General features: G+C 44.0%; 1 protein-coding gene across 1 annotated transcript in view; it reads left to right on the top strand.

The window, feature by feature from the left end:
- Positions 1-13,407, top strand: part of LOC308478862 (serine/threonine-protein kinase TNNI3K) — a 158,133-nt gene that overhangs the window by 136,610 nt on the left and 8,116 nt on the right. The window contains exons 22-23 of the mRNA XM_081008981.1: positions 199-258; positions 5,570-5,739. Coding sequence (XP_080865107.1) covers positions 199-258; positions 5,570-5,739 — 230 coding nt within the window. The remainder of the gene's footprint in view (positions 1-198; positions 259-5,569; positions 5,740-13,407) is intronic.

Genomic DNA, 13,407 nt, shown 5'->3' on the forward strand with positions numbered 1-13,407 from the left:
ACTCTTTAGAGAGACTCGCCAACCCTCCAGCATGGCTGTAGGTGTGAACTTCCTTAGGTTAACTTGCCTTAGGATCCAAGCCAGTACCTTTTAGAAATTGGAAGTGTATGGCTGGAAGTGCTTTTTTCTCTCTCTCCACCAAAACAGACTCAATTTTCTTTGTACTTATATTGTTGTTCTGTCCTTATATATTTGCAGGGAAGGCCTGAATTTTCTGAAGTGGTCTCCAAATTAGAAGAGTGCCTTTGCAATATTGAGGTAATGACAGAACGTGTCACAGTTGGTAAGCAACATGAATACATGGTTATGAGCGAGTGTCATGATGGCTGGGCTGATTGCTCACAGAAGGAACTCCAGAAATATTGCAAGATATGGTGCCTAGCATTCTCAAGCTGATGTGCTCTGCTGCGATCTTAGCTATGAGATAGGAAGGAGATGCAGGAAACGAATGCCATTTAAATATTGAAGGAACAGAGACATCACACCATAAAAAATAGAGCCTAAGGTTAGAAGTCCTCATTCGTCTCCATTCGTAGAAACAAGCAATGAGAGTTAAAGGTGGCATGGGGGAAACATCATTGGTCCCAGGGTATGAACTGATGCCCACACCTTACAGGTGAAGGTCTGGACAGTGCCTGGATGAAGAGCAGCTGGGGAACCACATGAACTCAGGCTGGGGTTCCATGATGGAAGAAAAGTGGGCTATATATGTATAAATAAATACAATTCCCATATTGTGCACAATCATATATATCTTTGTTCCCACATCTGCTATTTAACTTCCCCTCCCCCAGCCCCTCCCCTGCCACCCACCCACCACTGAAATTTCATGTAATGTCTAATTCAGCCCTTGGCATTAGGCAGCTTTGTATGTGAAATTTTGAGTGTGCACTTCACAAGCTACAATGTCTACCTTTGGCTCCCTGGAGAAAATGGTTGCTTGTCTGTTTCCCATTTTGCCATAAAGAGAAACAAAGCAGAAAACAGGTATCTGGAACCACGTGTCACTTGTCCTGCAGCATCTCTAAACCAGAGCAACCAGCACTTACCAATGATGTCACAAAATGGGTCAAACTACCACCCTTGAACTACTTACTTTAGTTTTGCGTTTTCTTCTTCTAAACTTTACAAACTGAAATGGTGCAAAGGGTAAATGTCTGCATTGATGTTACAGGGTTATTGGCAATTAGGACATGCAAGAAAAGTTTTGCAAGAGCTGAGCCTCCAGATCATACCAAAGGTCCTTGCTAAATGAGCTTACTCAACATAATGTGATTAGCAGAAGTTAATTAGCACAAGCAAGATCAACTTTGCCTGCTTACAAGGGCTTACAGTCTAGCATTTGGGTTTAGCATACAACATCCTAATGCCTCTGCTTTCAGCATATTTTTTTCAGATCAGAATGTGAATGAATTCGAATATTACTGAACTAGTTTTATTAGCTTTCATGAGGAGCCTCAGACCATGTGGTTGATGCCTATACAATGGCCACAGGTCATCCTATGTGATCTAGGGCTTCTCACTTCACCTTAGTGGCACAGGGCTGATACTGCAGCAACCTCCATGCCACTCACCATTAAGAAAAGCTCTGAAGCATCCTTGAAATCCTGTCCTGGTGCTGTCTAATGCCAAATGCAAGGAATTACATTCTGAACTTGAGAGGGTCCCCTTCCCATAAGAACATTAATGTGGCATTGTGTATTATTTCAAAATGTGGTAAGCCAACCCTGCTCATTTTGCACAACAGATCCTTTGACCTTTACACCAAAGTCCTGCCCCGAGTGCACCACTGGTTTGGGCAAGGACTGTGGTTAAAGAAAAATCATGCCCAAAGGTTCCCTGCTCTCCAATGCTCTAGGTTTTCACATGTCCAAGGGCTGTACCCTGCAGTTTAAAAACAAATTCTGGGGCTTATTCCTGCCAATCCCTGCCTAGCTTTGAGCCCTGTGGCTTCATCCCTCAGAAAAGGTCAATTTCACAGTGTTGAAGGGAGAAAATACCAGATCAAGTGTTTTCTAAAGCAATCAGCTGAGTCAGTGGAACTTGACTTCAGTCTATGACTAAAAAAAATATCCCAGTCCTTTTGGCTTTCAAGCAAGAGGATAGCTGATGAAATAGACGACATGCTTGATCTTGGCAACCAGGGCTGCGCATGTGGGGAAAGTTCCCCATTTCCTTCCCCCTCCTTGTCAAAGTATATCACCACTCTTGAGCCAAAGGGTCAGAGCAGTGACTCCCGTCATCTATTTCATTTTTCTTTTTTTTCTTTTTTAAAAATGATATTTATTACTGTTTCAACATTTCCAACACAACACTACAAACAAAAAAAGGGGAAAAAAGAAAAAAGAAAAAAGAGAAAAGAGAAAAAACAATACAAATACAATACAAAAACGCTACATGGACTAACAAAGCAAACAAAAGCAATTTAAAAACACCTCAAACATTTTCCATATCTTATATTTCATTCACTTATTTCCAGCAACCTCCTCACACCTCCCTTTTTGTATTCCACTTCTATTATTTGTTTCAGCAATTCCTTTCCATCTTACTCTGTTTTCTGTTCTATAATTATCTTAACACATTCTTACCATACTTTCCCTTTAATTTTCTATTAATCTATTTATACTTAATTCTTTATGACATTTCTGCTAAAGCCATGTAATTTCATTCCAACATTTTTCTAACATTCCTTAATTTTACAATATTTCTATAAATAGTCTTTAAACTTTTTCCAATCTTCTTCCACTGACTCTTCACCCTGGTCTCGGATCTTGCCAGTCATTTCCGCCAATTCCATATAGTCCATCAACTTCATCTGCCATTGTCCAACACTTCAGTGTTTTCAAAGAGCAACCATTCTCTCAACCAGCAAAAAGCAGATGGTTCACAACGAAGTTTAAAGGTCTGGCAGGGCAGGTCCACCTCCTTCTTTGGCATCCATCAATATCTTAAGTTTTACTCGAGGCTTCCTGCCCTGCCAGACAACTCTAGGAGCATCCCTCTGCCACCTCCTGAAACCCTCCGTCCCATCCAAAGCTCGCAATGTTTGAAAAAAAAGCAACATCCCCAGCAACACAGCAGCCCTCATCCCCACCACAATAACTCGGCCCAACAGTAACAACTTCTGATTTGTCCATATTTCCAAATCCCCCTTCTCTTCAATCCAACATCCTTCACAGTTATCCTTAGGCAGATTCACATTTTTGGGGGTCATACTAACCCCCAAATACCTCTCTTTCTCAACCAATGTTAGTCCTGTCACCTCCTGAAACTCTGTCAAGCTTTCCTTTTCCAATTCAGATAGGGCTCTGGTCCTCAAATTCATCTGTTCTTCTTTAAGTTCAATCATAACAAATGTCAGCTTATGTTCATCAAGTTGTCTTTGTATGGCTGGGACTCTCCTCTCCAGTTGCATTACTTTGGATTCAGCAGCAAGGGGTTTTTCCCTGACTTCATCTGCAGTTTGCCGTATCAGAGTAGATTCCTGTGTCAGTTTCTGGGTGATTTCTGAATTGATATTCACCTTTTGTCCCAAGTTATTTAAACTTTCTACACTTAAATCAATTTCAATATTTGCAACATCCAATTTCACATTTATCGCATCTGTTTTCTTGTGGAGTTGTTCCAGCGAGTCGTTTATTTTCAATAATGCAGCCACTAAGGCCTCCTCTGTCAGCATCCCGTCTGTTTTTTCCTTTCCGTTTGCCATAACACTTAAGAGATTCAAGGTCAATTCCAAAGTCTCACACTTTTTTTATCTTGCAGCTGGAAATTCCCCTAGCCCAGCTCCTATAAAGTTACCAATTTCAAAAGCTTCCACTAGGGGAAAACAGGTTATATTTGTATCGGTCAGTATGTCCTCTTTTAAACACAGTTTCAATAATCCAAAGTTAGTTTCAATTTTCAGTTACTTTCCTCCTTTTTTAAAAACAACCGGAGACAGTAGAAACAATGTATTCTCTTGATTAGCTACCTGTCAATGAACGTTCTAAATGCTGTCAATGGACGTTCCAAAAAACATCAGTCCTGCTTTTAGCCCGTTTCCAGGGTCAGAGCGGCGGTATATTAATTCTCTTAACTCTCTCCTGCAGGCATATTCAGTCCACTCCTTCCCCCCATCTTCTCCTGCCTCCAAAAAGGGGGGATTTAGTTCTTTACCGATGGAAATTTAGTCCTTTACAGAAGGCTTTCCAAGACTTTAGCTTGCAGTCTCCTTGCTTCAGTTGATCTACAAAAGAGGGAGGCAGACTTCCTGTATTGAACCTCCCCGTTTCAATGCCAGATTAAACGTTTAAAAATCCAATTCTTCCCGATTCAGCTCTACTCATTGGTAATTACTTTAGAGTCAAATTGTCCACAGGAAAAAGTCAGTGCTCTCCGACACAGCTATGCGGCTTCGCTCCGTGGAAGAAGCAGACGATTCGAAGCACCGCGCCACTCACCCCACATCGCTCCGGATCCCCGAAACCGGGTTTCCCCATGAGTAGGGGAGACGCAAAAGGTGCCCACCGAATCCCACGTTCACAGGCTTCTCCCGCCTGTGATTTTTATGGGTCTCCGCCTTCACCGTGGCGACCCAAATTCCAACGGGGCAAATTCCTCCCGATCAGAGGAATTCCGCCATTGCCGGAGGCACCAACCCGGAAGTGGTTCATCTATTTCATTTTTCAAGCTCCAGCTGCAGCATGATACATTGTGTGTAGGTGGAAGTGCCTCTAAGAAAGTGTGTGTGTACATGTGTGTTTTGTTTTGTTGACAGCCTGAAGCAGTATATCACAAGTAACTGTGCTATCTCAGAGGAGACCTAGCTAGCTCCTGTGATACATAATCAACAGTTTATATGAGATTAAATCTGGGGTGTGAGCCCATGTAAGCTTCAGAAAGAAAAGCAAAACTTAGCTGGCTAAAACACATCGTGTCCATCATCAGAGCAACAGAGTCGTGAAGTTTGAAGGAGCAAGTGCTGTCATAAAGGGAGGCTAACATTTTAGGATCTTTGTTGGCCACATGAAATAAGATGTGAAGATATTCTCTGAGCTTGTTCAAACCAGAACAAACTGTTGATTTGCACCTGCCTGTCTCCTCATTAATGTAAGAAAACCTTCTAGAAGTTGTTGAACTAAAACGCCCACCATCCCTGAACATTGCCTATGCCAGCTGGGGCTGATGGGAGCTGGAATAACTCCTTAGGGTCCAAGGAACAACGTTTGCTACATGGCACAGCTGTGGTGGGTCCAGGGAGGCTGCCATCTTCCAGTGTGGTTGGAGGATAGTTGAAGGGTCTCTCTTTGGCCAACCCTTGGAACAGCATATACATGCGAGAGTACATGTTCAGTCCCTTGAACAGAAAACATAACAGAATGCTTTGTACAGGCTACAATGATTAGCATCCTCTTGGCAACAATTTCTGAAACCTAACATGTTGAGAGCAGTAAGAAATAGCTGGGGACTGGAGCAAAGTTACTTGTGAGATACTGCATATGGTGAGTTCTGCTGCTGTCAGCTTTTCTGGCAAGATTTCACAGTTCTCATAAGTGGGTATTGACAGTGTTCTCTCTGTTAATTCCAGCTGATGTCACCAGCCTCTAGCAACAGCAGTGGTTCTCTTTCTCCTTCCTCTTCCTCGGATTGCCTGGTTGCTCGAGGATGCCCTGGGCGCAGCCATGTTGCTGCTTTACGAAGCCGTTTTGAGCTGGAATATGCCTTGAATGCAAGAACTTATGCTGTCTGGTCACAAAGGTAAGAATGCAAAAGGAAGGAAGGAAGGAAGGAAGGAAGGAAGGAAGGAAGGGAGGGAGGAAGGGAGGAAGGAAGGAAGGAAGGAAGGAAGGAAGGAAGGAAGGAAGGAAGGAAGGATCCTTCCTTGGCCCATGGAGTTCTAAGAGTTACCTGGTACTTAAATAATCGGCTGTTTGGACAACTACTAACACCTAGTAGAAATGTCACCGGGAAGCAACGCAGAAAGAAAACTAGTCTCTTTATTTCTTGGAGGAGACAAAACACAATCTGTGTGCTTCAGCAACTTAAGTGTCACTCTGGCAACACAATCTACAACAGCACTAGAAAAATGTGTAGTTGATTATTTCCCGAACTTAGTTCTAAAAGTCCTGGTAAAATGGTTTGCAAGGTTTTCAGAAGTATAACTGATCTTGGGGGGGGGGGGGGGGAGCTCCAAAGGGTTGGACCCGAAAAACAGCTTAGTGAAGAATGAGCATGTTCAGTAGGCACCAAATGCTGGCTAAGTATTAGAGAGAAGGAAAGGAAACCAGGGGAAATGGAATGGAGTGGCAGGAAACCCAAATAGCAGTACTCCATACAAATAGCAATACTCCACACTCCTTTGGTTAAATGTTCCACTTGCACCCTTCCAATGCTCACCAGTTAAAAGAAAGATCAACAAGAGTGAGCTGGAAACAAGCAGGTTATGGAAATGTTAGAAGGATCTTATACCACATTCCTCTTTTGTGCTGCAGCATATAATAGATTTGCATGAAAAGAATGAGCGAGTGACACATTTAGGTTACACTATAGATACCCAAGAGGGCGAGAAAAGTAGTTATCACAGCAGCCTCCCTGCTACTGTAATTTAATGTTCATCTCAGTGCGCCACCCAAGCTCATTAGCTTGCTGAAATGGGTTCCTGTATAACCCAAAGGGTTACAGAACAGTTCCCCCCATCAAATTCTGTGCAATACAAATTAACTAACTCCAGTCCTATAAATAGAACATTAAAAGAGTCGCCCAGAGGCAAAATGTAAAGTAAAATGAAGATGGTTTCTGCAGATTCAGTGTTTTTTTCAATTATACAACACACTGGGATGATTAATGACCTAGCTTTCTAATGACAATAGTTTCTTGAGGCTTTAATTTTTTAAAACATACAAATTGAGAGAGGGATTCTGCGCTATGTGCTAACATCCATTGCAGTGCATTTTTTCCACACCCTCCACCCCCGTTTTAGCTACCCAAAGTAGCAAGGTACACACACATCTACTTTTGCCTTCTCACCCACACACAAAGTTAAGGAGGCATGAAATTACCTGCTCAATGCTCGCCTTGTAAATGCAGTCCTTTCTGTTCATAACGCTACAGTGTTCCAAAGAATGCTGTGGGAACTTAAGCTGGGGATGAAAGCTTAGGTCAGAATCTAGAGAGAGAGCAGCTTTTGGTGTGTGCAAGACCCGTCGGCATGCACATAATGGCGGCTAGTGACCATTGGAAAGCCAGAGAGGCCAAGAGCCAATGACAGGTAGAGCCAATGCATTTCAGGATTTGCACACCCAGATTTGCACACCCAGGTTTCTCAACCTCCAACAATTCTTCATGCAGTCATAGGCTGCTTTTTGTCTAAATGTCCCCTCTTCACACTAGTCTCCTTTGTAAGGAAACTCAGAATGACTGGGCCTAACAAGTTGTAGCATTCCCTCCCCACAGAGGCGTGCCTGGCATCTTCATTATGCAGTTTCTGCTGTAGGCAGAAGAAACACCTCTGACACATGAGATATACAGGCAATTCCCCATTTGCACAGGCTGTGTGTGTTCTGAGTCATTGTGCGCGTCAGCAGTCAAACGGCAGCCCATTCCACCCCCTTCCAGGACCGAAAACTGTGTGTGCGTCGGCAGTCTTGTGTCAATCAGGCACGTTCAGAATGGTCCCACTCTGTTCTTGCGACTGTCAATTGTTTTAAACTGTATTTTAATACTGTATTTAAAATGTTTGTAATCTATCCTAGGACCTTATGCTGAAAGGTGGGTAATAATTTAAACAGCAACAACAATAATTAGGAGGAGCAGTTGCTCATGGAGCAACAGAATAATTCACTGAGCTGATTCGGTTTTGGTCAAGCAGGAAATTTCAGAACCAGGCTTTTATATCCTTTTGCTGATGACTAAAGTGGGAAGGAATTGGGGGGCATGTTTGGAGACCTAAACAGGGGTTAAACAAGGCTTCATTTCACCTGGGTCAGAAACCCAGTTTGGCACCTCCTCCACATGCATTTGCGTGCGCGCACACACACAGGCTGGCACCCCTCTGGAGGCTTCACCCTGGCTAGCTGCCCCATAGCTATTGCGCTGCCTAAAACATTTTGTCTTTTTTAACACATCTAGAAGAATGAAATTTGAATCATAAGAACACAGGATCAGCCCTGCTGGATCAGGCCCATCTAGTCCAGCACCCAGTTCTCATTGTGGCTCACCAGATGCCCCTGGGGACAAGCAGAACCTGAGCATCCTAGGCCTACTGCCTCTGGCAGTGGAGGGAGAACACAGCCATTCTGGCTAGTAGCTACTGATAGCCTTGTCCTCCATGAATTTGCCTAATCCTCTCTTAAAGCCATCCAAACTGGGGGTCATTATCCCTATCTCTTGTGAGAGCGAATTCCATAGTTTAGCTTTGCGCTGTGTGAATAAGTGCTTTCCTTTGTCCTGAATCTTGTAGCTTTTTCCTGCTTCATTACATGGCATGGCCCTAATATTATGAGAGAGGGCAAACTTTTCTCTCTCTACTTTCTCCACACCATCCATGGTTGTATACACCTCTTATTCACCTTTTCTCTAAGCTAAAAAGTTGTAACCTCTTTGGGGATCTGCAGTCTGCATCCAAAGGTGGAAAGACAGGCTTTCCACAGGCCGTCTGCCCTTTGCTGACAGTGGCCAGTCATAGTATGCAGTCATGCTAAATGTTTAACTTCCTGTCACTTGGATAACTGATTGAGTTGCCCTTTTGGTTTCATGGTTTTATGTGCGAGCAGGGATAGATTAATGAGCTCCACCACAGAAAAATATTTGAGAAGTAAGTGAAGCTGATGACACGTTACTTTACAGTTTAGCGGAATTCAACAAATCTGATTCTATTATCCTGTCAAGTTCCGCAAAAGAGACCTTGAAAGCATAAAAAAGAAGGAGAGAGAGAGAATCTTTAATCGAACCCAGAAGCTATGAATGCAGCTACGGAGTTCAGCTGTGTTAGCTGGTGACAGACCTTTGTTTTCTTCCCCATCTTGTGAAGTAAATAATATCCCCAAAGACTAATTAAGTTTCTGCAAAGTCCTGTCTTAGTAACACAGCTCCTTTCTGCTCTTTGAGAAAAGAGTGTCAGTGTCCTGGAATCATGGCTAATGATTTTTTAAATAAAAAAATACATATATATTTTCAAAAGACTCTTCAAGGTTTATGCAAGCAAATTCACTGAAGGCAGACCAAGTGAAGGGAGGGGGGGATCTGTTTTCAAAAGCACAGAACTCAACTCAGGTTATTATTTTTTCCCTAGGACATTTAAAAACCAACAGCCACTTTTTAACCCAACTGAGTATCAGCTTTGTTCTGATAGATGTAGCCTTGCATGAATGCCTTGAAGTGTTTGGGCACAGTCATGGATCTCTTGTGTATCTGAACACTGAACTCAACCAACTCTTTCTGTAACTGGGAAGGGAAAAGTAACTTGAGATAGTGTCACTTAATATCACACACACACACACACACACACACACACACACACAATTCAAAGGTTTCATTCCCCCATCCTCCATGGCTGCCACCACTGACCCAGCTCTGGAATGGTAAGTGAGAAAGCTCCAAATTCAACTACTGTCTGTGGTGGCATGACCTTAACCTTATTGTTACTCCATGAACCTGTGGTCTGCTGGATGTTGCTGGACCACACAAATCCCATCATTCTTGAACACTGGTCATCCTTAGTGGGGCTGCTGGAAGCAACATCTAGAGAACCACAGGTTCCCTATCCCTGCCATGAATGAATGAGTGAGCCTCCTTACCTTACGGCATACCCTTTCCATATAACCCCCTAACCAGTTAGATCAGTGCTAGGGGACCCTGCTCTTTGTTTCTTCCACCACCACCTGAGGCATGGCAGGTGAGCACTTGAGATGCCTAGAGGCAGGTGAGCAGTCGAGCTTCCTGGATTGTGGAATGCTTTCCTGAGGGAAGGCTTGCATCACCTCCATTAGCAGTCCACCATTCCATATCCCACACTATCCCTCAAGGTCCCATGGGTTTTGAGGAGCAGATGTTCAGTGGGTGCAGGGAGCTGCGGAAGGAAGGGTGAGGCTGGAGAAACTCCATTCTGCAAACATGCATGGTAGTGTTTGACCCCTCTGGCTTGCCATACCAGGATTTGTCTGTGTCAGCTCTTGGGCACGGTGAGTTGCTTAGTCTGCTGTGAGCAGCGTGGGCTTGCAGTGTGGCTTTTCCCTCCATAACCTTTCGTATTTAAGTTGTGTTTGCTACATGTATCCTCCGCGTGGCCTTCTGTTCCACTCACTGAGTTAAAATTAGGATCCAAGTAATGGATTGTATAGTAATTGCTTTCAGAGGAGCTTGCAAGCAAGGATTATGACCTAAGTCACTGCTGAAACTTGGCATAGTGGTTAATCAAAGGCACCCAATTGCTAGAAAGGTCTGAAAAGGGCCTGTTCTACATCTTTCCTTCAAAAATAAGTGCATGAAACCTTTTCCCAGGGCCATGGTTCTGTGACTTGCTTTCTCTACAGTTTTTATAGCCTTGCTGTGTTCCTTCTTACACAACTTTTTAACCTGGCTAAAGAATCTCGAGCTCATAATTCTTTGATTAGCTCTCAGCTATCATGCTGCACATGCACAGGAACATCAGCCTCTTTCACAGAGTATCCCTGTTGCACAGCCCGTCTGATAAAACCTTTGCAGTCTGCTGTTATGCTCCTAAGTGCTCAGCAAGACTTTTTTTTTTCCCTGGGTAGCCCAGTTTCCTCTTAATTTTAATTATTGCAAAAGTACCAAGCATTGTTGGTCTAAAAAAAGAACAACCCTGCCATCTTTCAGACCTTAAGCAAATGTGAGGGGGACGGGGGGGGGATCGAGAAGGCCACAGCAGAGAAGTTGTCCCAGATTTGCACTGATGCTCTCTTTGAAATTGCACGGCACATACACCTCTCCGCCGGCAGCCTCATGCAATAATACAGCAGGCTCGCTAATCATCTTGCTGCTGTTTTTTTTTTTCAAGCCTTGGAGCCATGGCCAGTGGCTCAGTGCTAATGAGAGGAATCTGGGTATGATCTTTGCATCCTCCACAGGTGTGTCTCTGAGACAGAGCGCAACAGGCACACAGGTGAAGGGAGCTGCACTCCCCCCCCCCCCAGCCCAACACACAGATTATCCTATGGCTTTACAAGGACAGGAGACGGGAGGGATGTTTCTGAGCACAAGATTGAGAGAGAGAGAGACTTAAAAATGCTGCATGAAGGTCTTTAATGAACCATGAGAAGCCGATAACCACTGAAAGGCAGTGGGGCTTGAGAGCACCAAGAAGCTTGTCTAGCAGCGGGGAGACTGGTCTGCAGCCGCTCAGCTTTAGGGGCTGCCGCCTGCACTTTCAACAAGCCAGACTCCAAATGAGGCAGCTGTTCCAAGCAGGTATAAATAAAAGATGTGGTGTTCCTATGGGAACCTTTGGCATATTGGATTACCTATTCCCCAGCTAGAGTTTCCTTTCAGTTAAGTTTCTGTGCGAAAATCCTACACTTCAGGGTGTGCTTTTAAGAAGCGGATTGTGGAGTTGTTTATTTCTAACTGTATATCCATGGCCCTGATAATCTTTCTGCCCTTGGAAGTACCCATTTGGTTATGGGGCCCATAGCTGCAAAGCTGACCATTCCCCAGGCCTCCTAAGCAAGCTGTGTAAAGTCAGGAAGGCAATATTTACCCCACACCGAAAGATGAAAATAAAAACGAATTGCTGCCACAGGGAATCTGGAGTGCCTGCCACCTGGTTCTCACCTTTAATAAGGAGGGAAGCGTCAAAAGTCAGCCATCTACATGGTTATACCTCTTTGTCCATCTATCTCAGTACAGTGGTACCTCGGGTTACATACGCTTAAGGTTACATATGCTTCAGGTTACAGACTCTGCTAACCCAGAAATAGTGCTTCAGGTTAAGAACTTTGCTTCAGGATGAGAACAGAAATCGTGCTCCGGCGGCGCGGCAGCAGCAGGAGCCCACATTAGCTAAAGTGGTGCTTCAGGTTAAGAATAGTTTCAGGTTAAGTACGGACCTCCGGAACGAATTAAGTACTTAACCTACTCTGACTTGCTGCAGCTCTCCAGAATCTCTGGCAAATGCCTTCCACATCACAGGTACCTAATCTTCCCAGAAGTGGGCTTCCTACATGTGGTTTCTTGGTCACACTACAGGAAGACAAAGTGATGACATACAGGAAGCAGTACACCTATAAACACACACGTTCATATTCCTTAAATCTTCGTGATAACTGCCAGAATGTCTTCCTGGCAAGCCACTCATTTCAGGATTCCCATTGCATGTTTACTGGGTTGGATCCAGACATTGCTTTCCAGGGCTAGGATGGATGCATTCACAGGAGGCTTCTGATCCAGTGGTGGGTGGAGATCTCGCCAATAGCTGAGGAAGTGATTTTTGCGGATTCCCCCTCAGCTCTCTGGAATGGTGTGAGAGGGGGCGGGGGAAGCATTAAAAGTTGCTTCTACACTTCCGCTAGCAGGAAAGTCCTGAGTGGAGCTCTTAATACAGGATGCTCCCACCAGTGGTAGCCAAGCCTGAGCCCAACCATTTTTAAGGCAACTTGGGCTGTGGAAATGTGACAGCTGCAGCCCATGAAGCAGCCATTTTACACACACACACAAAAGTAAGTGAGGCAGAAGCACCGAGCAGCCGCTGATGTTTCTGCTTTCCCCCATATCTCGCTGGCTCTTGGACAACACTGTGAATAAGTCAGCAGAATCCCAAACCAATCAGGTCAGTCTGGAGTTCTCAAACATCCATATGAAGATTACAAGAGAAGCCAGCATGGCTTGATGCTCTGAGTTCTGAGCACATACCAGTTTCCCACCTTCTGATGTAGCAGAATTTGTTAAACAAATTCTTTGCATGCATTTCCTTGGATGGCACTCCTGTAGGAGAAAATCCAGTATATTTGCCCTAACAAAAAATGAAGATATTTTCTTTTTTTTAAAAAAAAAGTTAGTATCACAGTCATGTTTGTCTTCTACGTGTTATGATTGAATGTGTGGATGCTTCTTTCTGTCCTTTTACCTGGCATTTGCCCGCCTTTGCCTGCCTTGATATAATAGATGCATCCTGAAGCTATACACCTTAGTCATTTTCTCCATTCTTCCCAGTTTATCAGCAATCTAAGCTGGCAGTTCAAACAGTGTTGCTAAATGGTGCCCCTGCAAAGCAATAGCCTGACCCAGAAATCATGAAGTGTTTGTGTGTATAGAGTTTGAGGCAATGCCTTATGTCTGACAGCCACGTTGACTAATATTAATGCTGGGTTGATGGTGAGCTCTGCGTTTGACCTTGGCCCCCATTAGATTTTGTTGCTTGAGCACAGTTTGGGAACCATACATTAGTTTTCATTTAGGTAAATGTGGAGC

Source organism: Podarcis pityusensis (genome assembly GCF_964106645.2).
Source record: "Podarcis pityusensis genome assembly, chromosome: 6".
NCBI lineage: Eukaryota > Metazoa > Chordata > Lepidosauria > Squamata > Lacertidae > Podarcis > Podarcis pityusensis.